Here is a 22,102-nt window from a genome sequence, read left to right on the forward strand (position 1 = left end):
ACACTGTGGAATGACCCCTACCCATTATAAACCACACGTGGGGAACAAAAGAACACGACAACGCATGTAGAACAAAACATGACAGACATCGCAAGGTGATGACAAAACCTGCACACTATGAAGATCCTCCAATGAAGAATGAACCAAATGTGATGAACTACACAAGCAAAACATACTCATAAGAGGCACATGTGAAGACCAACATATGAAAACCAAAATATGACAAAAGAAACAAAAGGATGCAGAACAACGCAACACAATGAACTGCACAAGATATTAAGAGGAAAAACAGATTGAGGTTTTAGTGGCTGCGCTTCAGATACCTTTGACGACCACAGGTTTCTTCTGTGGTGTTTTCTCTTCTTCTCTGCGGACCTTTTGCAGTTCTGCAGCTGGTTCCTTCTCGATTGGCTTCTCTGGCACTTTGAGACAAGATCTCGGTCAATAAGTACACGGAACGTACCAAAGAATTAAGACCTTCTCAACGCTTTGGGGCTTAAGAGGGTTAAGAAAAAGCCCAAAGCTCAAAGATGTATACCTTTTGCAGGTTCCTTTGGTTCTTTGGCCTTTGGTAGCTCTACTTCGGACACTTTGGAAAGTTCTACTTCACCTATTTTCAACACGGGTTGCGGTTTGGGTGGCTTGGGGGCCTCAGCAGGTTTTGGTTTGGGTTCGACCGCAGGTTCTTGTTTGTGTTCCACCACAGCCTCCGGTTTGGGAGGTTTAGGTGGCACCACAGGTTCTGGTACGGATGGTCTCGGTTCGATTGCAGGCTCCGGTTTTGGCGGTTTGGGTTCCACCGTAGACTTCGGCTTGGGCACCGCCACCGGCTCTGGTTTGGGTACTCCTACAGGCTGTGGTTCGGGTACCGCCACGGGTTTGGCTTTTGACACTTCAGGTTTGGACTCGATCTTAACAGGTTCAGGTTTTGGTTCTTCGGAGACTTAAAGTAACAACGTAGTACACTTAAGGGGGGTATGCACTCAAGAAAACAACAACACACAAACAAAGACACGTACAAAAAAACGACCATAAAAGAAGGCAACAAGTACCTTTGAGTGACGGCGCGGTCGGCTTTGTCTTGTCTTCGGGTTCTGGCTTAGCTACCGGCTTCAGCTTTGGCTTGGTTTCGGGCTCCGGCTCGGGTTTCGAGACCGGCTTGAGTTTAGGCCGGGCCTCGGGCTCCGGCTCAGGCTCCGTCTTGAGTTTGGGCCTAGCTTCTGGCTCTGGTTCGGGCTCGGGCCTCTCCACTGGCTTGAGTTTGGGCCAAGCCTCTGGCTCGGGCTCGGCTTCAGTTTTCGTCACTGGCTTGAGTTTGGGCCAAGCCTCTGGCTCGGGCTCGGCTTCAGGTTTAGTCACCGGCTTGAGTTTGGGCCGAGGTTCGGGCTCGAGCTCGGGTTCGGGCTTGCGTTTCGTCACAGGTTTGAGTTTGGGCCGAGGCTCGGGCTCGTCTTCGGCGACACAGAAATTAGCGTAAAAGTGACCGGAGAGATGTTAGAGACGGCGGCGACGACGAACGAAAACAAGAGGTGAGCGTGATCGGGAAATGGAAATAAGTACCTTTCTTGGAGTCCCACGGTGACGGCTTCTTTGCAACTTCCTCGGGTTCTTCGGAAATAGTAAGGTACGTTAGTGACCGATCGCACGGTCCTTATCACAGAGAAAAAACTACCTTCATCAGGATAGAAAACTTTCTTCTTTTTCTTCTCCTCCTCTGCCACTTTGGTCACTGTGACATCAACATCAGCATCAGTCGCTGAGCGGCCGAGGCCCTCGATGCTAACGACCTGTGACTCACCTTTTCCGGGTGCTGCTTCTTCCTCCTCGGCTTCGGCCACTTGAAAAGAAAACTCATTATGTTAGTGAGGAGATAATGGGAGGACATCTTGAAAGTCTTTGGTACCTCGGGAAATGAATTCCTCAATCACTTCCATTTTCTGTCTTTCCATCGTCTCCTCAATGGTAACTGTAGGAGATACACAAAACTGTTGAATTCCAAATCCAAATGGGACACATCACGGGAAGTCATGAAATGGTGAAATGGGAGAAGCCAAGATGGACAGACGTATGGCAGCGTATTGCTGCCACTCGATGGGAAAAAAAAAAGTCCAGTGTGATGTTTGACATAATAGTTATCAATATGTAAAAACGAGATACTTTTTGTGTATAAGGGTGATAATATTTTCCACCCGATAATATTGGCCGATAAAAGCTTCTAAAATAAAATCGGAAAGTATTGATATCAGTTTTGCGCTAGTCGATATGCTGGTTAATAAATTAATGTACAATCCTACAGCTGGGCACAACAGCTATGCTTGGAGTGATGTATCCAGACCAAAATGCCTGGGATTTGTCAACTGAGGGAACTACCCTAATCACTTATGGTGCATAAATAAAATGAACAATAAGTGAAAAATAATGAATTATAAAATGATCACATATAAATACTGCTGCACCAGAAAGAAATAGTCACTAAGAAAAGTAATCAAACACATCATTATAATTGAAAAATCTGTGCGAAAGCCCAGCAAAATGGATCTTAGGAACTGCCATTGCATTAGCCTGTCCTATAATTGCCTGTCTGTATTTGTAATGCTTTGTCACCTCCTTGTTGCTATTTGAGGTAACTAGTGTAAACATGATTTATTTGTGAATTATTTATTCTATTTAATGATCTTGGAATTTCGTCCCATCTATATAGGACATTATTTTGGCACTTTTTCTATGAATACAGTTGAAGTTGTTCTTATTTTTCACAGAATGTTTATTTTATTTGTTAAAAAAAATTGACGTAGTTACATTGTGAAAGCATCAGTGAGGCGTCACAGCACAGTTAGCTATAATATGTCAAGTCCACGACCGGTATTGGTTTGACATCGGTATGGGATTTTTGGAGTTGGAAAACATTGGGATGTCTGTTAAAAAGTCAATATTGGACAATGCTAGTTATTACATGATCCTTTTCATGTTTGTACATGATATTATCATGCAAAAATGTGATACTGGACTCATTTTTGTGGCAGCAATATGCTTCCATACTACAGAAGGACTACAAGATGACAAAAAGAACAAATGGGGTGAGCCAGAGCTTGAAATTTGGTAGAGCCACAAAAAAGGCCCTCTCAGGGATTGTTCAAAAAAGATGTTCTTCTATTGCTACCAAATGTAGGAATCATGTATATTAGTCAGTGACAATGAGCCATGAATGTAAAGGATGATGAAAATGAATGACAGTGAGAACCAAAGTCCAAATACCTGTTTGCTCAATTTCTTCCTCATAATGATAAAACTCAGCAGATTCTTAAAAAAATAACAAAAAAGACACCTTTATCAGTTTGATCTAAAAGATAGATTACCCGTCAAATCATTTTGTGATTAATCAATGAACAGTCCTCCAAAAAATATGCAATGAATCTAATTTTGCAATTAATCTATTCGGATGAATCAATTAATGAGATATCTTAAAATGCCTATGACAGGATAAAAAAGTCTTAAATAGCATTATTATGTGAATTAGAATCATATTTTGAGACAATTCGACTATATAGAACAATTTGGCAACGCACAGATGAGAAGAAATTTGTCTTTTAATTTACCAATTAGCCACGGCTTTCATTATAGCGCTCTAGCGTCCCCAGTTGGCGGATGACGTCGGCAGGGTCACGATTTCAGCTGATTTAGAATTCAGCCCATTGAGAGGCAAGATTCAGAACGAGGAAAATTCAACACAGAGCAGCAAAATGTCATCATTGTTTCAATCTGTCTACTCCAATATTTTTACAGGATATTCTTTTTATTTAAGTATTTTTCCTTCATTTTCCAAAATTGCTAAATAAATGGTACGGTCATGACAAATAACAGGCTTGTGCTAAATGAAATATGAAATAATAAAAATGCATTTATTCAGTACAACATTGCAAAATTACTCCATAATGGTCAAAAGTGTCGACTTCTTGAACCTCCCGAACGATATTTTATGCCACCGGAGTTAGCCCGGCTTTTGTCATTTCCCTGCCCCGGCTTCAGAGAGTGTAAACAGACCAGGAGGCGTGACAGCTAGACGACATGTTAACCCAAACTGAGCTGCGTTTCCAGATCTTATTCTCGCCTTTCGAAACGAAAAATCACACAAAACTACCCCGGATCATGTCACACGGCGGCAGGATTGTCGATTGTCTTTGCCAATCGGCAACCCCCCCGGCGGCGAGAAAGTGACAGCTCGTCGTTCTCTCTGCTGCGGGCAGGAGAGTGAGTTTGCCGGGGAAGCAGCCGAAGAATGACCGCCGGACAAACCGGTCAATGTTGGAGGAGCGTGTAGCTGCTCGAGCCCAACCCGAGGATACTGGTCTGTTGCCGGGCACACAAAGAGGGCAAAGGGGGCTGGAAGTCTGGACGATATAGAGAACCGCACGAGCATAAGCTGAGTAGAGTGCTCTCCCGGCGGGCACGCGAAGAGGACCGAAGGGGGTGTGCTAGTAGCTGCCGGTCGTCCGTGGAGTCGCATTCTCGGTGGACAAGGAGCATAATTTTAGTCACAAAATGAAAGCCACCTCCGTATTAAAATGTGTGCCATGAACCGAGTATTTGACATAATACAAAACACCATCTTTACTTGGACTTGTTTTGGCCAATCTCGGGGTGGGGGTTTTTGAAACAATACCTTGCAGCACATTTGGGTGGCATGATGTGAAAAATAAACAGAATTAATCCGCAAAATCAGCTGAATCCGCAGTCCATCTGCATGCTATAAAGCAATGCTGTATTGTGAGATGCTGACCCGGGTTACGTCACATTCGCATTCCTCCTCAAAACAGGAAGTTATTCATTTTCATGGTGAGGGATTAAAAACATTGAATACATAAAACGACCGCTTACGCGCACCATCCAAGCGGTCCATTCCATTCAGGAGCATAAAGTAAACATAATTTTTTTCTGTCATAGGCACTTTAATCTGCCGACTAATTTTGCGATGAATTCGATTTTGCAATTCATTCTCATACTTTCAGTGCAAATGGGTTGGCATCCAGCACCATAGTTGACGGTGAATGGTTTAAATGACTTTGTCACTTGTAGACGTCTGATCCATTTAAAGAGCGAGGGTGGCAGTGAATTAACCAATGTTTATTCATTGCCACCCTCCAATAAGGTAAACACACTGAGTTTATTGGCTTCCTATTTGTTATTCTTTAGTTTTAGATCCAGTGAACACCAACTATTCAGGTGCAGCCAAGCACCTTAAGTTATCATTTCATTGCTTCGGGCTAAGAATGAAAGATGCTATGAAAAGAAGGTGTAGAAGGCGACTATGTTGGGGTTAGCTGTAGATGCTAATAGGGTGTAATTGCTATTCTTACCTTGAATGTCCACTGACGATGGCGCTTCAGGCCTCTCCACGGAAGCGTCTTGCACATCTACGCGACAATTTGATCATGATTAGCATGGACATCATCGGCTCATTCATTCCCTGCTTTTCTACTTAATTCACTGACAAGCTAGCATAACCATATGAAGACATTTGCCCCTTTCAGACATATGATGAGGTCTGGTATTTATCCGGCACGCGCAATTTGATCTGTAGATTCCAGGTCATGTTACCCGGTTGCAGCTTTATGACTGAAAGCGCTTTAAATCTGGTTTACGTTTCTGAAACAAAGCTCAGAGGTCAGCTCCCGCAGCTCAACTCAAGAATTATCGCGTGAAAACCACCGAGACTAAAAGGCTAACCGTGTTCACGGCTAACGTGCCTCGTGTGGCTCCAAGATGAAGAACATGCGTTTGAGTCCTTTGACCAACTTTTAAAGATTTTGTGTCCCAAGAAGGAAAGTACTTACCAGACGGTATTGTAGCTAATTGAATCTCTGTAAAGAAATAGGGAGCAAAGAAGAAGATGGTTTTGAACAACCAGAGCGTTACTCCGAGGGTAGTTGAGGCAGTGCCGAGGTACCTTTGCCAGATAAATAGAGCTCAGCGCTGCTCTTAGCTTCGCCCCGGGGCTCCAACCTCACAATCACCGAGTACACGCCTACGCGAGAAGAGTTGACCGTCGGTCGTGGTGCAAAATTTTCCATCAGAGGGCGGCGCACCGCTACGCACCTTCGTCCTCCACGCTCACATTTTGAATGACCATGAAATGTCTCCGGCCCTCGCTGCGGAAGTTGTACTTGGGGCTTTCCCTCAGCTCCCAGGTGTCCTTGTACCAGGACACCACCGCGTTGTCGAAGGACACTTCGCACTCAAAGGTGGCCGCTTGACGCTCGTTCACCTCCACGTTGTGAATTCGCTTAGTGAAATGAATTTGCTCAGCTAAAACACACAAAGAGGGCGGCGAAAATGAGATGGGGACCTGGCCGGGTACGACGTCCGCACCGGGATTAGGAAGGACCGTCATTAGACGGATCCCGAGAAGGAGGACAAACGAGGGAATGACGGGTGTGCCTTAATGAGAGGAGAGGAGCATTGTTGGGGTTGCAGACAGATGCTTTCCAAGCAAGAGAATCAACAGCCACATTGGTGTTTGGAGGGATGGAATGACACAGTCAAGGAGGGAAGACACATGAGGGGAATGAGATGATGACAAGAACGTTCCATGGGACTGGAAAGATGAGTGGTTATATGGGAAGGAGACTACAGGTGAAGCACAAAATTAGGACAGCCCATTCAGGATTAGTGAGGAGAACATGATGATGACAGGGTTGAGTCGGGTCAGAAGAGGTTAGCGAAAATCTTCTGGAAGGCTTCTGGACTAATACCAACCTTCCACCCAGAGGTCTGCCGAAGACTCCAGGTGCAGGTACCGACAAGTGTAGTGGCCCTGGTCTTCGGGCTTCAGGTCCTTTATATGCAGCTTCTGGAGCTTATGTTTGACCTCGGACTTGAATCTGCCCCCCTTGGTGTCTAACCGCTGGCCGTTCTTAAACCACTGCACCTCCACATTGGGGATGGACAACTGACAAGTCAAAGTACATGACTGGCCTTCCTTACCCGAAGTGTCCTGAAGATGTGTCTCCACCACGGCCTCTGCAAGAATCAAAAACATCGGGGCTTGGGTCATGAAAACTGTGGGTTATAGATGGTGATAGAAGGACTACGCCTATAAATGATTAGCGACCGTATACTCCGAACAGTACGGAGTCTCTGCATTGTTCCGTACTGACCGGTGACAGAAAGCTTGGCACTGGAGATGTGAGGTCCGCAAACCACTCGGTAGTTGCCCTGGTCTGCGAGTTGGCAATCCTTAATCTTCAGTAGGTGGCGGTCTCCACTCACACTGATGTGATACTTGGCGCTGGTGTCCAGTTTTTTGGTGCCCTTGTACCAGGACAGCGTGATCTCTGAGTAGTTGATCTTCACCTCACACTCAAACAGAGCCTCCTCATCAACTAGGACCGACTGGTCGCTAATATCATTCACGACGGTCACGGGCTAGGGAACAGACAAGAGGTGATGGTCAGACTATGGACATTGGTTGAGCTTTGGACTTATCGCAGATATCCTTCAGAACTGTAACAGGTTAAAAGAAATGGCAAATGATGCACTGTGGGCTTTGGTCTACAGACTATGGGGTACAGAGGGGGTTCCTGTCAGACTGAGGGACTTCAGGCTATTGATTATGAATCTGGGACTACTGACTGAGTGCTATGCATGTTGATAAGACAGGGGGATGGACTTGAACTATGAACTTATCACAGATGTCCTTCGGGACTGTCATGGGCTACAAGACAGACATGAAGGCACCAATGGGCTCTAGGCTGGGGACTTCAGGCTAAGGGCTTTGGGTTAAGGATAATGAACATGTTTCCCGTGGACTATAACCTCTGAATCATTGGTGTGTGGACTGTAGACGACAAACTACAGTACTTAGGTTAGATAGTGGACAGTGGATCATATGGACTAGGAAATGCCTTGTACTGACCTCTGTCCGCTCCATCCTTTTCTGTAGGTCAGCCACCAGCTTGGCCATATCTTCATCCACTTCTCTGGGCGCACGTTCCACTTCCTGTCAAGCACGAGAGCCACGATCAGCATTCACGAGCGGTTGAATGACTGCTGGATAATCTTACCAGTCTTCCAGTTTCTTCCGCCTTCTCCTGCTTTAACTGCTCGATAGCCTGGAGGAGGCCCCGGTAGTCGGTGATGCCGTACATTCGGGCGTACTTCTCGTACTCCTTTGGGTCCACGTTTCTCAGCAGTTCTACGATGTCAATGTCCTTCTCCGTCTCGGGACTCTTCTGCTTGGAAGGTGTCCTGACAACGCAAAGGAGTGTGAAGTTAAAGTGGCGCTGGGACCGAGGCAGCGGGAGGCTGGCGGTCTGCTGACTGACTTTTTGAGCTTGGCTCTCAGGTCTCCTTCCAGCTGGGCAGCGGCCTTTTTCTCATCGACATGGAGGTCCGCGGAGCACTCTATCTCGCCGTGCTTGTTGGAGGCCACACAGCGGTACTGACCCGAGTCTGACTTGGTCACCTCACGAAGCTCCAGTTTAGAGTCCCGGCCTTTCTGCTCGATAGATACGCGTCCGCCCTGGGTCAGCTGCCTCCACTTGCCCTTCATCCATTTGACACTGGGGATGGGCTCCCCGCCCACCTTGGCGATGAAGGTGGCCGTGCCCTCTGTCGTCACACCACAGGATCACTTTATTAGTTTTAGACTTTGCATGTGATGCAGATTGTCAAATTGCCTGTTTTTGGAGTAATTGTGGTCATATTTTTTGCCCAATCATTGTGGTGCGCGGTACGGAGTATGCAATCCAAGATTTCTATTTGAATGAAGTACCATAGATTACAGTATTTTCCGAAGTATAACTCACTATTACAAAAAAATATAAAAGATGCCCATGACAAAGATGAGTTTGACACCCCTGGAGTATGTTTTCCACATGGTTAGAATGGTGTAAGCGTAAATAAGGATGACAAGGATGTAGGTGTCTCACTTTCAGTGACGTTAAAGCTCTTGGGTTCCTCGATGAAGAAAAGCTGGTCCAGCTTCTTGGAAGGAGCAGCCTCGGCGGCTTTGTCAGTGGGCGCAGCCTCTTTTTCTTCAAGCACAAAGAGGAGAAAAGAACTAAGACGGAAAAGTGATTGACGACCATCCAGCAGTCTTATTCTGGGACGCTAGCCTATCGCTAATGCTAAGCCTGCTCCTCATCGATTTTAGCGGTCCATCTTTTACCCTTGACGGTGACTTTAGCCCGGCACAGTTCGCTTCCGGCGTCGTTGGTCGCCTTGCAGATGTAGTCGCCGGCGTCGTGACGGGTCGCCGCGCCGATTTCTAGGGAGGCTGTCCCGTCGGAGAAGCGGATGCCGGCGGATGGCGTCAGCTCTTTCCGGTCTTTCATCCACTGGATCCTGAGCGGAGGCGAGCCGCGGACATGGCAGGACAGACTCAGACGCTCGCCCTCGGACACGGACGTCGCCTTCAGCGGTACGTCGAAGACCGGAGCGGACTTCGCTTCTATGAAGGATGGCGGGCAGTCACATTAGCTGTCATGATCCCAAATTAATTTTATCTGCGATAAATGCTAAGAAAACTACATTTGTAGCTCTAGCAGTGAGCCTGTTGATATTGTATATTTGCGGAGATGCTAACAAGCCTAAAGTACTCAAACTGTTGAAGAAAAAAAAGTGACTGAGTCATCATGTCATTCTGCTATTTTAAGCTAGCTTTGATTATTGTCCTTCATAGCACATAGCTTTCATGAGAATCACCCTGTTATTGCATGAGCATTCTGTCAACATATGCAAGCTGGTTAGCTAGCATAGCACAAGAAAGCTAGACATAATCATACATTTTGGTTATGATGTTACAGCCAGAACTGTTGAAAAGAAGTGGCAGTTTCCTGATGCGTTATTTTGGGTGAATAACACTACGGAAAATAACATGTACACTCTTTACACTATGTAAAATGACATTAATGAAGTCATTTTCATTATTTAACATGCAGGGTCACCTGTTTTCCATGCTAGCGAAGACGCTAATAAACATACTAGAGACTCCTACAGTGAGTCATCGCTGGTTAATACGTCGTCTATTTTGTGGCGAGAGCTAACTGACCCGAGATTTGGAGAGTGACCTCGCACTCAGCTTTCCCAGCCTCGTTGGTGGCCCGGCAACTGTATCGCCCGCTGTGCTGGCGCCGGCCGCTCTTGATGCAAAGCACCGCGACGTTGCTCTTGAAGCTCAAATCGTAATCATCTGAGCCCGAGATGTCGTCGCCGTCCTTTAGCCAGAGGACGGACATGGGTTGGGACCCAGACACCCGAGCCTCTATCTTGACCAAGCGGCCCTCGGTGTCCTCCATTTGCTCTGATGGCTTCTTAGTGAATATCGGAGGGTTCTTGCGCTCTAGGGACAAGATAATCAGAAAACACAATGACCGTGAGGGACGCTGAAAGCGAGGCAGCAGGACAGACAGACAAATGGAATCAATCTAAAATATAAGGGGACTGTACACAAGTTCCAAGGAAATAAAGGCGAGGAAGCGGGACATAACCATCAAGTGGATTTGAAGGACCGGTGGGATAGGATCAGGATTTGAAATAATAATAGTTAATGCTGCCAGTTACCGCATTAATAATGGTATTAACAAGACCTCTCTCTGATTAAGAATTTTTTTAAAACACGTGATTAATTATGGAACTCTGCCCACCCTCCCATGGTTTGTACTTCAATACAATGTGTGTTTCCGTAGTCGCCAGAGTTAGGCCAGAATATAATACTGGATTTCAGAAAAAAACTTCATTTTGGATTTTAATGGCCAAAATGAGACACGTTGAGACAGCGTGAAGAACATGACGCTGCTGGCCAACTTGGCAAGACCCATTATGGTCGTTGTCCAACATATTTGGATGTAAATACAGTGATGAACCTCCTGCCGCTTTGCTCAGCTCCCAGGCTGCCTAAAACGCACTATATGCGGGCATAACCACACAGAGGATTGGCGTGGAATGCTTTGTCAGGCGAAACATAACTTTGGCTGTTTTAGCCCAAAAAGTGGCACTCTGAGGCAGATTGTGGCATTTATTGTCATTTATTGATCTGCAATGCGCCAATCAACTGTGAATGAATGAGTGGAAAGAAAAGAATGTGAATGTTTTCGAGCACCACGAGAACCTCCAGAATGGAGGATCCAGGCCAGGCGCTTTGCTCTTCTCTCACGGCCGCCTAAGCCTCACTATTTTTGGGCAAAAGGACACGGAGGATCAGGGTGAAATTCACATTCTAAGGCAGAATATTAAGCATAATGCATTAATTGCTATTAAAAAGTTTTAATCGCTTTACAGCACTAATAATAAAACACTTTGTTTTAAAGAGCCTTTCAATATACTCAAGGAGACTAGGTGCCAGGCAGCGACCACGACGCATAGACCGTAGGATATTAACCTTTGACTGTGACGTCGCAAAAGCAGGAGTCCTTGCCGACGTCGTTGGCGGCGTGACAGGAGTATCTTCCCGTGTCGCCTTTGTCGGCCTTGACGATGTTAAGTCTGGCCGTGTTGCCGTCCATTTGGATCCTGTAGTTCCCACCGCTTCGGATGTCTTTGTGGTCCTTGGACCAGGTCACCTTCATGGGAGCCGTGCCGGTCAAGTGACACTCCAGTTCCACACCGTCGCCCACGGTCACCGCCTGTGTCGCTGACAATTTTTTGTCAAAGACCGGTGGATACCGGGGCTCTGAAGAGAGAAGGGGAAAGAGTTTGCTTTTCTTCTAGTTGTGTTTCTTTTGACAGTTGTCAGCAGTGGCGCTTTCCAAACCTTGCAAGGTGAGCTTGGCTCTGCAGGACGCAGAGCCCACGCTGTTGGTGGCCACGCAGGCATACTCCCCGGCGTGCCTCATCTCGCTGCGATGTATGGTGAGCGTGGCCGTGTTGTCACGGTACTGCGCCGTGACGTCGTCGCCGACACGCAGGGGCTCACTATCCTTCATCCAGGAGACTTCCATGGGGGACGAGCCAGCCACACGGCACTCGAAGCAAACAGTCGAGCCCAAAGTCTGCTGGAGGCTCGCGATCTTTTTGGGGAAGCTCGGAGGAGTCTTGGCCTCTGAAGAAAACAACAGGAGCATCAGAGCATCAGTAGTCACAGTTGATATGTGTAACCCAGCATTAATTAATCAGAGAATACATTTTTTAGAATCAACTAGAAAATGTCATTTCAGGAGAAATTGCGATGAAAGCTTTGCTGTGACCGTTGGTAAATCGGGTCACTTCCTGTTGAGTTTGAGGCATTTTGGGTTAACTGTCTTTTAATATCGCATCATTTCCTGTTGATAATGGGGCATTTCGGGGTCACTTCATATTCATATTGGATCACTTCCTGTTGATCTGGTGGCATTTTGGGTCATGGCGGTACATGGGTGGCAATTCATGGGCGTAAACGGGCGTCAATAGAATCAGGGGTCCCAGTCGAATATCACTGGGCTTTAATGGATAGTTTTTGGACAAAAATCATAATAGGCCATCAAGAGATATGTTTGTAGTTGTGCCAATGTAGTTTTGAATGTCTAGGTATGAAATCAATAGAGTGAATGCAAGTTGTTGTGTCACTGAAATGAATGATAACTATGGCCATTGGAAAACAATTTTGGCCTTTAGAAAAGAATGGGTATGTTTTTGGCAAATTTTGGCCGAACCGTACATTTTTGGCAAAACTTTAGTGGCCCTTAGCTTCCTGAAATCTGTGTAAATGATGTGATTGGGATAGCATTTTGAAATCCCCTCCCCTCCCATAAAATCCGCATTTTAGGGCGAACGGACATTTTTGGGGTGTGAAGATAGTCGCGAGAAGAAACTTGTTGATTGAAAGGTTTTGGCTGGGGAGAAACACCATTGGAAAAAAACCCAGAACATTATAGACGGTAGCTTTTGCATGTAACGGAAAGCTGCCATCCATAAATTATTAGGGAGCTCAAACTGTTGGTGAAAGAAAATGACATGGGTGAGTCTCATAGCATTGTGCTATTTCAAGCTAGCTTTGGTAAATGTCCTTTGTTACCAGATTGCATAGATTTCATGAGAATCACCCAGCTGCTTTTGATAACGTCCTGAAAATAAAAGTGGATAGAATACTGTGGCAACAACTGCGTGAGCCCAACAAGGGTACCAATGCCCCGTAACTGACCTTGAACGCTGAGGCGACAGGTGGAGACAGCCGTTCCGATCTTGTTCTCAGCTTTGCATGTGTACTCGCCCGCGTCAGCCTTGGCGGCCTTGCTGAGTTTGAGGCAGGCTGTGCCCTTGCTGTATTCAAGTTTACAGCTGGCAGTAGAGCGCACCTTGCCGTCACCCTTGAACCAGGAGACTTTGATCTCAGGGGTGCCCGCCACGTGACACTTAAGGCAGACGGCGTCCCCGGACGTAACCTCCATGGCCTCCAGGGGCTCCGTGAAGTAAGGCGGCTCTGCGGAGGAGAAAAATTGGCAAATTCGGGGCATCTTTTCCCTCAATTAATCCAGGAGTACTCACCGAGAATAGTAACCATGGCCTGGCATTCATCCTTGCCGGCGTCGTTGGCCACGCGGCAGGCGTACTTTCCGGCGGCGTCTTTGTCATCGGTGCTCAGACACTCCAAGATACAGGCACTCTCCGTGGTGCTCAGGTTGTACTTGTAGGACGCTGACACCGGCTGCTCGTCCTTAAACCAGCAGACTGAAATCTCGGGCGTCCCCGAGTACGAACACTCCAGCCTCAGAGGTTTGCCTTTCTCCACTGACACGTCCTTCAGCTTCTTCACGAACACTGCGGGCTCTGGAAGAGTGGATGTCCATCGTTGTTAAACAAAACTTCATGGAGTTTGCAACCCTAATCACAATTACATACAGTTTGTTTAAAAAAAAATAAAAAGGCTCTGACCTTTGATCATGAGGTTGACGGGGCAGCTCTCCTTGCCCACATCGTTGATGACTTGGCAAGTGTATTCTCCGGCGTGACTTCTGTTTACCCTGTAGAGGTGGAGGACAACTCGGTTGTCCTTCAAGGAGAAGTCGCAGCCCTGGCCGGCCTCCAACTCCTTGGTTCCCCTGAACCACTTCAGCCTGAGGGGGGCGCTGCCCTTCACAATGGCCGAGAAGGTGACGTCCGATCCGGGCGTGGCCTCGGACGGCTGCGGCATTACGGCAAAAGATGGCGGCTCTGCGAACAACAAAGACCAGTCAAGTCACGTGAAGATTGTGCTGGGAAGAGCGGCCCTTCTGTCTGTCCTGGAAGCCGGATTTTTAATATAACTAGACATTCAAATATTTTGTCATCTTCATCAGGGCACGTCTAGAGGACAATTTTGACATTTAGAGCACTTACCTTTGACATCTAAGGTGGCGCTGGTCTCACTGGATCCCGCCTCATTGACCGCCTTACACGTGTAGCGTCCCGAGTCGGACAGCTTGAGTGTGGGTACCCTGAGGGTGCAGTTGTTGTCGCTAAAGGCGATGTCGTAGGCGGGCCCGCTGTGGAGTTCCTCGCCATCGTGATACCAGGATATGGTGAAGGGGGGCGAGCCGGACACCTTGCACTCCATCTCGCCGGCTTTTCCCACCACTGTGTTGCAGTCTTTCAGTTTCCTCGTGAAGGAAGGAGGGATGATTTTATCTGCCCGGGAGAAAGACGGCGTGAGGGCAAAATGGTACAAGCTTTGCAGTTTCTCTCTCAGTTTAATATTTTACACAAGAGCAAAAAGAAAGATGTTCTATTGATACACAACTTCCTTTGGCAACGCGAGTTTAGAAGTCAGGACGGGCTAAGAAAAAAAAATAGTAGTAGTAAGTAACACCAACCTAGCACTGTGAGATTGATTTTGCTTTGGTCCTTCCCGACATCGTTTACAACCTGAAAGGTGTATTCTCCAGTGTCGGATTTCTCTGCCGACAGCACGTTCAGGCTGGAGATCATTCGAGAGAAGGAGATTGTGTATTTATTGCCGGAAGCCAGCTCCTTGCCATCCTTGAACCACTTGGGCACCAGTTCTGGGGTGCCACACACTTTGACTTCCAGGGCGGCGACGTCGCCGGCCGTCACATTCAGAGTGTCGGGCTTATCTACGATTTTAGCGGGTTCTGAAAGTAACGCACGTAGAATTCGGGTATTTAAAACAGTGCCCGCGTAATGGAGAGAAAGTGGAGGATGGAGAAAGAAAGATTTTAGGGGGAAAGCCAGACCAACCTAGAACGGTCAAGTTTGCGAAACATTCCGTAATCCCTGCATCATTACGCAGCTGGCAGGTGTAACGGCCCGCTGCTGCCGTGTCAGCCGCAAAGACTTTGAGAGACACCCGCTGGTTCTCAAAGGTGATTTTTCGGTTGTCGCCGTCCCTAAGAATGTAGTCCTTGTCCAGGACCCAGGAGACGGTGATGGGTTCAGAGCCCCTGACGGTGGCCCCCAGGCTCACCTCCTGTCCTAGGACCACCGTTGCGTTGGACAGTTTCTCCACAAAGGATGGAGGCTCTAGAGAAGAGCCACAGACTGGTCAGTGAGGGGAAGGAATCTCACCAGGGTTCTAAGTATGAAGCACTGACCTCTGAGCTTAACGGACACCTGGCAGGTGTCGCTGCCTACAGGGTTGGAAGCCTTACAAGAGTAGCTGCCGGCGTCGGCGGGTTCCACTCCGAGGATGTGCAGCGTGGCCGAGCTGCCCTCGCTCAAAATCTTGTACTTTCTGCTCTCCATCAGAGGCTTGCCCTCCTTGAACCAGGTGGTCTGGAAGGGGGCGCTGCCACTCATCTCACAGTAGAGACTCACATCCTTCCCCTTCAGTCCCTCTACCGGTTCAGGTACTTTAATGAACGAAGGCGGGTCTACGAGAACAAAGCACACCATTACAGAAGTGTGAGAGACCGATTGGTGGAATGATGATTTAAGGAGGAAATCTTGTCCGCTCTGCCATTGACTTTGGAAATTTGGCACTCTAATGATTTAAACTTCTGCCTCTACCGCAACAGTGAAAAACCAACCTTTGACAGTAAGAGTGGTGCTACAGCTGACACTGCCGGCGTCGCTGTAGGCTTCGCATGTGTAAACACCTTCATCGTTAAAGCTGGAAGCGTGCAGCTCGAGGGTTGCCAGCGAGCCCACAAATGACATGCTGCAGTTGCCGGTGTCGGTCAGCTTGGTGTCCATCTTGTACCAGTTCACATGGAGGGGTCCGGTACCGGTGACCCTACACTCCAGGCGCAGCGGTTCGCCCCGCTTCACACACTTGCTAGCGGGGAGCTTCAGTGTGAACTCGGGAGGTTCTGTAAAAGCCAAAATGATTAGCATTAACAGGGAATGTGTGCGCATGTTCGCATTTGTTAAGGCCACGGAATGCCTAAAATGTTGTACGGAGAAAACCGGACTCTTTTTGGTCGTAGTAGGCTCTTCAGCCATAGCAACTCTGAGACAAAACCTTGTTTGGGCTAACTCCCTACAATCGAAGCAAACGCTGCAATTTTGTTTTTGAGAAGGACGGAGAAGGACCTGTTCAATATGGAAATCCAGGTAGTACAAATAAAATGTAGGAGCACAAACTCATTTGGGCTCGAGTGAGTAGGTTTTTTAAAAAAAAATTAAAAAATGAAGGAACATTATTTTAAGGAAAATAAGGTCTGGAAAGAGAGGACGGCTGATTTTGAAAGAAAAAAGAAAATAAAGAGTGGGGAAGATGAGAGGCAACGGACAGGACACAGGGACCAGGCGATTGTCCAACCTTTCACTGTCAAGTCTGCGCTGGAGCGCACGGAACCGGCATCGTTGCTGACTTGGCAGGAGTAGACGCCGCTCTGGGTGACAGCCACGGAGTACAGCTCCAGGAGGCAGGAGTGTCCCTCCAACCCCATGAGACAAGTTGGCCCCGTCATCAGCTCCGTGTCATCCTTGAACCACTTGACACTGAAGGGCGGAGTCCCCTTGAACGTTCCTTTGAAACGCACCGTGGCGTTAGGTACAGTCACCTGGGACTCAGGCAGGGTGACAAAGCAAGGAGGTTCTACACAAAATGAGACCGAGCATGTTAGAAGAGCACATTTTCCGCTTGAGGGTCAAGTTCACGTTCCGAAAGACGCTTTCCAACCTTTGACTTTGAGGGTTCCGGTGCATTGGCAGCTTCCTGCCGCGTTGCTTAGTTTGCAGGTGTAGGAACCTGCGTCTGAAATCTCCAAGTGCTCAATCTCTACGCACACGGAGTTGTCTTGCTGAATCAGCTTGTGTTTAACACCGCTGGTGATCTTGGTGCCGTCTTTCTGCCATTCAACCGAGATGGGAATGGACCCGGATATCTTACAAACAATCTGGACAAAAGAACCCAGAATCTCTTGCAGGTCAGCGAGCGGTTTAATGAAGCTCGGCGGGATGATTTGTTCTGTGAGCAGGGAAACAAACACAAAGTGAGCATTCGGCCCAGATGTCATGGTGATCCTCATGAGCCATGATCTTCCAACCGACCTGACACCACCACTTTGACGGTGCAGCTGCAGGCGCTGATATGGTTGGACACCTCGAAGACGTAGTCTCCTTCGTCCTCTCTCTGTGCAGACTGGATTTTCAGACTGCTGATGTTGTTCTCAAAGCTCAACTTGTGTTGCCTGATGGACTGCAGCTCCTTGCCGTCTTTCAGCCAGCGCACTTTAAGCTCTGCTGAGCCTGTTACCTTACAGTCCAGGCTGACCGGGTCTCCAGCCGTCACTTTCACCAACTCGGGTTTCTCAGAGATCTGAGGGGGTTCTATGAGCCGGTAAAGTCACATGGTTAACGCAGGTCCAGCGTAGGACCGAGACCCGAAAAGAGTGTCGGCGGAGAGTTACCTTGGACTGCCAGGGTGGCGACACACTTATCCTGGCCAGCCTCATTCATGGCCTGGCAAGTATAAGACCCGCCGTGACTCGCTTCACACACGGGGAGCGTGAGCGTGGCCACGTTCTTCTCAAACTTTCTCTCGATCTTCGGATCTTCCAAAATCCAGTTCCCGTCTTTTTGCCATTGCACGGAAATGGTCGGAGAACCGTCGACCACACACTCAAAGACGACCCTCTTACCCACGACGCAAGTGGCATTTTCCATTCTTTTGCTAAATGTCGGCGGTTCTATTTGAAACAATCGGATATTAATTCCAGCAGGGAACCCGAGGACATTTCGAATCTAAACGGACCGACCTTTGAGGCTCAGTGTAGTCTTACAACTGCAGCTTCCAACTTCGTTGGCCACGGTGCACTGGTATTCACCAACATCGCTCGGGTCGCATCGGTTGACCTCCAGGCCAGCTGTGTCATTGAGCAGGGAAAGCCCGTGTTTAACACTGGATTTCAGCTCCTTCCCGTCTTTGTGCCAAGTGATTTCGAAGGGAGCCGTGCCGGCCAGTTGACAACTCAGCCAGGCGCCGGAGCCTGTGACCACGCTGGCCGGAGTCAGCTCTCGCAGGAACACGGGCGGCTCTAATGTCGGGAAACGGCAAGGTCATCCTCTCAAAATTTAAAACCCTGAGAGCCGCTAGACCAGAGGTGCCAGTTTGACACCGCCCCGTTCTCTGCTTAACTGACCTTTGACTTTAAGTTCCATGCTGCAGCTCTCGCTTCCCGCTTCGTTGCGAGCTTCGCAGAAGTACATTCCGCTGTCCTTGATGTCAGCGCCGCACAATTCGAGGGTGGCTACGTTGTTGACGAAGGCCATCTTATGGCGACTATCGGCACCGATCTCGGAACCCTCCCTGAACCAGTAGATGTCTATCTCAGGAGTGCCGCTCACTTGGCATTCAAACATTTGACTCTGACCCGGTCGGATAACAGACAAACGGGCCAGTGTCCGTGTGAACTTTGGCGGTTCTGCAGAGGGAAAAAACGACAATCGTCCGTCAAAGACACCAAATCAAAGACCAAAGGGAGCACAAGGCACAATAAGAATTAAACCCATTCAGGGACAGGGGTGACTACAGTGGACATCTATTTAGAAGTTATCATTACCTTAACTCATTCCCTGCCAGCACAAGACACAGAGTATGTAGTAAAAGAGGGATATTGATAAAGAAAACACCAGTCCAAAGACATAAATTCAAGTAATATGCCAACAGACGAAGGGAACAGGAGGTAACTCGAGTAAGGAACCTTTCACGAAGAGCGTGGCCTGGCAGGAGACTGTGCCGACGTCGTTGTGGACCTCACACACGTAGTCGCCCGAGTCGGAGGTTTTGACAAAGAAGAGCTCCAGAGATGTAGATGTGTTATCCTTTATCACCAAGCAGTCAGAGCTGGACAAGATCTCTTTCTGGTTCTTGAACCATTTGATGGTCAACGGCGGGGTGCCAGAGACCAGAGCGCTGAAGTTAACCTTTGAGCCAGGCAGAACATTCATAGATTCCGGAGGTTCAATAATGCTGGGAGGCTCTGGAAAAGAAGAGAACAGAGGTTCATCGTGAGTGAGCTCCGTGTGGTTTTTCAAAAGCAAAGAGATGCAAACCTTTGACAAACAAGGTGCCCGAGCATTGAGCACTTCCCGCCTTGTTGTTGGCGATGCATGCGTAGCTTCCGCTGTCTTTGCTGTCCAGATCAGAGATTTCCAGGAAGGCTACATTCTCAAAGAAGGTGCACTTGTGTTTAGGGCCGGTCTGAATCTGGTTTTCATCCTTGTACCACTGGACACTGAGCGGCAGCGAACCTGACACCACGCACTCCAGATGTGCAAAGGAGCCTTTGATACCTTCGGTTTGCTTCAGCTTCCTCGTGAATGTCGGCGCAATGATTTGATCTGACATGGAGGAACCAAAGAGGTTAGTAAAAATGCGTGCGTCTGCACCAGACCCTGTACAAATACTATCCACTGACCTAAAATGGTGAGTGTTGCCTTGCAAGAGCTGCTACCGACATCATTGGAAACCTCGAAGGTGTATTCGCCGTCGTCGCTTTTATCGGTTTTATTTATTTTCAGCACAGAGCTGGACTCTGTGCTTTGTACTTTGTACCTGAGGCCAGAAAGAAGCTCTTTTCCAGCTTTTAGCCAGCTCACCTTTAGCGGCTTGGTGCCTGAGAACCTAGCCGCTAAGGTGGCCAGATCTCCCTGTGTCACACTGATAGACTTGGCCTCCTCTGTGACTTTGGCAGGTTCTGAGACATGAAGGACAAAAGTCAAACAAGGTTCTCCAGACTCTATGTGGAGTACCCGCTCAATCGTTAATGTAGTCAGACAATTATGGAATTGTTACGGTTCAGGCTACTACTGACCTTTGACGGTCAGCACGGCGGAGCAGGTCTGAGTCCCTGCCTGATTCTGAGCCTGACAAGAGTATTTTCCACCATGCTTGCTTTGAAGCTTGGCGATCCGCAGACGGGCCGTCCGATCCTCGTACGTAATCTGAATGTTTTCTCCCTCCTTGACCTCGTAGTTATCTTTAAGCCAGGTGACGTTCAAGGGCTCTGAGCCCTTCAAAGTGCAGTGCAAGGTCACCTCACTGCCTACCAAGGCACTGACGCTCTCCAGCTTTCGCACAAATGACGGAGGTTCTACAACAAAATTAATAAGCACATTATGGGTTAGATTATAGCCCATTTCTCCAGCAGCTGTGAAATTTCAAACCAGAAACTGCAAAAATATGTCTGGTTGCTAGGTGACAGAATAGGGGCTGTAAATATCTAGGTCCTGTACACAGAGACGATCTTCTGGCCCCACCTTTAAGAGTGACTTGGCATTCACAAGTGGCCTTCCCCACTTCGTTCTCCACCGTACACTGGTACAAGCCCACGTCTCCAACCTCCAAAGCCAGCACCTGAAGGGCCACCAGGTCCTCTTTCACCGTTATCCTGTGTCTCTTATCGTTCCTCACCAGTTTTGTGTTTTTGTAAAACGACACGGTGAACGGGGCCGAACCAGAGACCTGGGCCTCCAGCATCATTTCGGAACCCTTCACCGCGTCTTTGGGCTCCAAAGAACGGGCAAACACCGGGGGTTCTGGAGGAACACAACAGAGCATTCGACACGATAAAGCGGACAACAGAATTACATCGTTAGAAACGGACTTAGCGTATCCCACTTCATAGAAGCGGGTCTGGAAAGGTAGTTTGAGTTCTGGTGCAAAAGGGACAAACCTTTAACTGTGAGCGTGCTGCTGCAAGAGTCGCTGCCAGCCTCGCTGGCAGCTATGCATGAGTAATCTCCGCTGTCCTCAACAGTGCACTTGACCATTTCCAGAGAGGCCACAGAGTCCACTGAGGTCATTTTGTATTTAGGACCGTGGCTGAGCTCCACGCCGTCCTTCAGCCACCTGAAGCTTATGACAGGACTGCCCGTCACTTTGCACCGCAACTCGACAGGTTTGCTGCTGACCGCCAGCTTGGTGGCCTCAGGCTTCATCACAAAGACCGGCGGTTCTGAGAGAAGAGGTGAACGCGGGTTCCCATCCAGGTTAGTGTCAAAGAGTCAGTGTGTGTTCACGCATGCGACGAAGGGCACCTTTTACGAAGAGGACCGCGGTGCAGTCCACCTTCCCAGCATCATTTGCCACCTGGCACGTATATTTGGCAGAGTCTCCAGGCTTGACCGAGGGAAGCTCCAGCGTGCTGGTGGAGGCTTCTTTTTTGATGAAACAAGAAGCTCCACTGACCATCTCCTTGTCCTCTCTGAACCACTTGACAGAGAGCGGAGGAGTTCCGGTAAAAGCGGCCTTAATCCAAACGGTAGTTCCAGGGATAACGTCCTGGTTGTCTGGTTTCGTTGTGAACACCGGCGGCTCTGAAGGCAACCGTGGAAAAAGAAACGTGCACTTTTAAGGTGCTATCAGCTACTCCAGTAAATGACTTTAAAATGATAGAGCATATTTTGAACACAAATCCACTCAAAAAAATGATAGTCTTCCTTTCTCAGCTGCCTTCTCTTGGCCCCGCCCACTAGAAAATCTCCTAACAGAAGATGATGTTGCACTTAGAATAAGTAGCTTGCGTACCATCGACAGACTTTCTATTCTATCGCTGCCATGTGACCGTTCTGTCAACATATGCTAGCTAGCTAGCTTGTGTGGCAGTAGAAAGCGAGACATGGTCATCAATTCCGGTGGTGATGTCAAAACCAGAATTGTTGAAATAAAACTGGGCGTTACCTGATGCATTGCTTTGAGTGGAGTATGAGATGGAATGGTACAAAATAGCCAGATCCAAGTGCCAAA

General features: G+C 48.1%; 1 protein-coding gene across 18 annotated transcripts in view; it reads right to left on the reverse strand.

Annotated features, from left to right (window-relative positions):
• The window catches only part of ttn.2 (titin, tandem duplicate 2), a 205,810-nt gene that overhangs the window by 121,523 nt on the left and 62,185 nt on the right, over positions 1-22,102 (reverse strand). For 16 of the 18 annotated variants that reach the window (XM_057851521.1, XM_057851523.1, XM_057851526.1 and 13 more), the window contains 43 exons: positions 21,394-21,672; positions 21,030-21,311; positions 20,614-20,892; positions 20,169-20,447; positions 19,773-20,051; positions 19,408-19,695; positions 19,056-19,334; positions 18,495-18,776; positions 18,111-18,389; positions 17,763-18,041; positions 17,404-17,682; positions 17,033-17,320; positions 16,670-16,948; positions 15,936-16,217; positions 15,501-15,779; positions 15,148-15,429; positions 14,763-15,041; positions 14,290-14,577; positions 13,846-14,124; positions 13,459-13,740; positions 13,115-13,393; positions 11,750-12,037; positions 11,378-11,668; positions 10,049-10,339; positions 9,167-9,448; positions 8,928-9,032; positions 8,322-8,607; positions 8,061-8,244; positions 7,913-7,996; positions 7,155-7,422; positions 6,754-7,017; positions 6,094-6,303; positions 5,945-6,022; positions 5,832-5,858; positions 5,355-5,411; positions 3,256-3,300; positions 1,904-1,966; positions 1,799-1,837; positions 1,673-1,729; positions 1,561-1,608; positions 1,053-1,451; positions 539-943; positions 324-422 (listed from right to left, as the gene is read on the reverse strand). In XM_057851521.1, the coding sequence (XP_057707504.1) occupies positions 324-422; positions 539-943; positions 1,053-1,451; positions 1,561-1,608; positions 1,673-1,729; positions 1,799-1,837; positions 1,904-1,966; positions 3,256-3,300; positions 5,355-5,411; positions 5,832-5,858; positions 5,945-6,022; positions 6,094-6,303; positions 6,754-7,017; positions 7,155-7,422; positions 7,913-7,996; positions 8,061-8,244; positions 8,322-8,607; positions 8,928-9,032; positions 9,167-9,448; positions 10,049-10,339; positions 11,378-11,668; positions 11,750-12,037; positions 13,115-13,393; positions 13,459-13,740; positions 13,846-14,124; positions 14,290-14,577; positions 14,763-15,041; positions 15,148-15,429; positions 15,501-15,779; positions 15,936-16,217; positions 16,670-16,948; positions 17,033-17,320; positions 17,404-17,682; positions 17,763-18,041; positions 18,111-18,389; positions 18,495-18,776; positions 19,056-19,334; positions 19,408-19,695; positions 19,773-20,051; positions 20,169-20,447; positions 20,614-20,892; positions 21,030-21,311; positions 21,394-21,672 (9,771 nt within the window). The remainder of the gene's footprint in view (positions 1-323; positions 423-538; positions 944-1,052; positions 1,452-1,560; positions 1,609-1,672; positions 1,730-1,798; positions 1,838-1,903; positions 1,967-3,255; positions 3,301-5,354; positions 5,412-5,831; positions 5,859-5,944; positions 6,023-6,093; positions 6,304-6,753; positions 7,018-7,154; positions 7,423-7,912; positions 7,997-8,060; positions 8,245-8,321; positions 8,608-8,927; positions 9,033-9,166; positions 9,449-10,048; positions 10,340-11,377; positions 11,669-11,749; positions 12,038-13,114; positions 13,394-13,458; positions 13,741-13,845; positions 14,125-14,289; positions 14,578-14,762; positions 15,042-15,147; positions 15,430-15,500; positions 15,780-15,935; positions 16,218-16,669; positions 16,949-17,032; positions 17,321-17,403; positions 17,683-17,762; positions 18,042-18,110; positions 18,390-18,494; positions 18,777-19,055; positions 19,335-19,407; positions 19,696-19,772; positions 20,052-20,168; positions 20,448-20,613; positions 20,893-21,029; positions 21,312-21,393; positions 21,673-22,102) is intronic. The other 2 variants (XM_057851522.1, XM_057851536.1) reach the window with 2 other exon arrangements.

This window comes from Corythoichthys intestinalis, chromosome 12 (assembly GCF_030265065.1).
Source record: "Corythoichthys intestinalis isolate RoL2023-P3 chromosome 12, ASM3026506v1, whole genome shotgun sequence".
Taxonomy (NCBI): Eukaryota; Metazoa; Chordata; class Actinopteri; order Syngnathiformes; family Syngnathidae; genus Corythoichthys; species Corythoichthys intestinalis.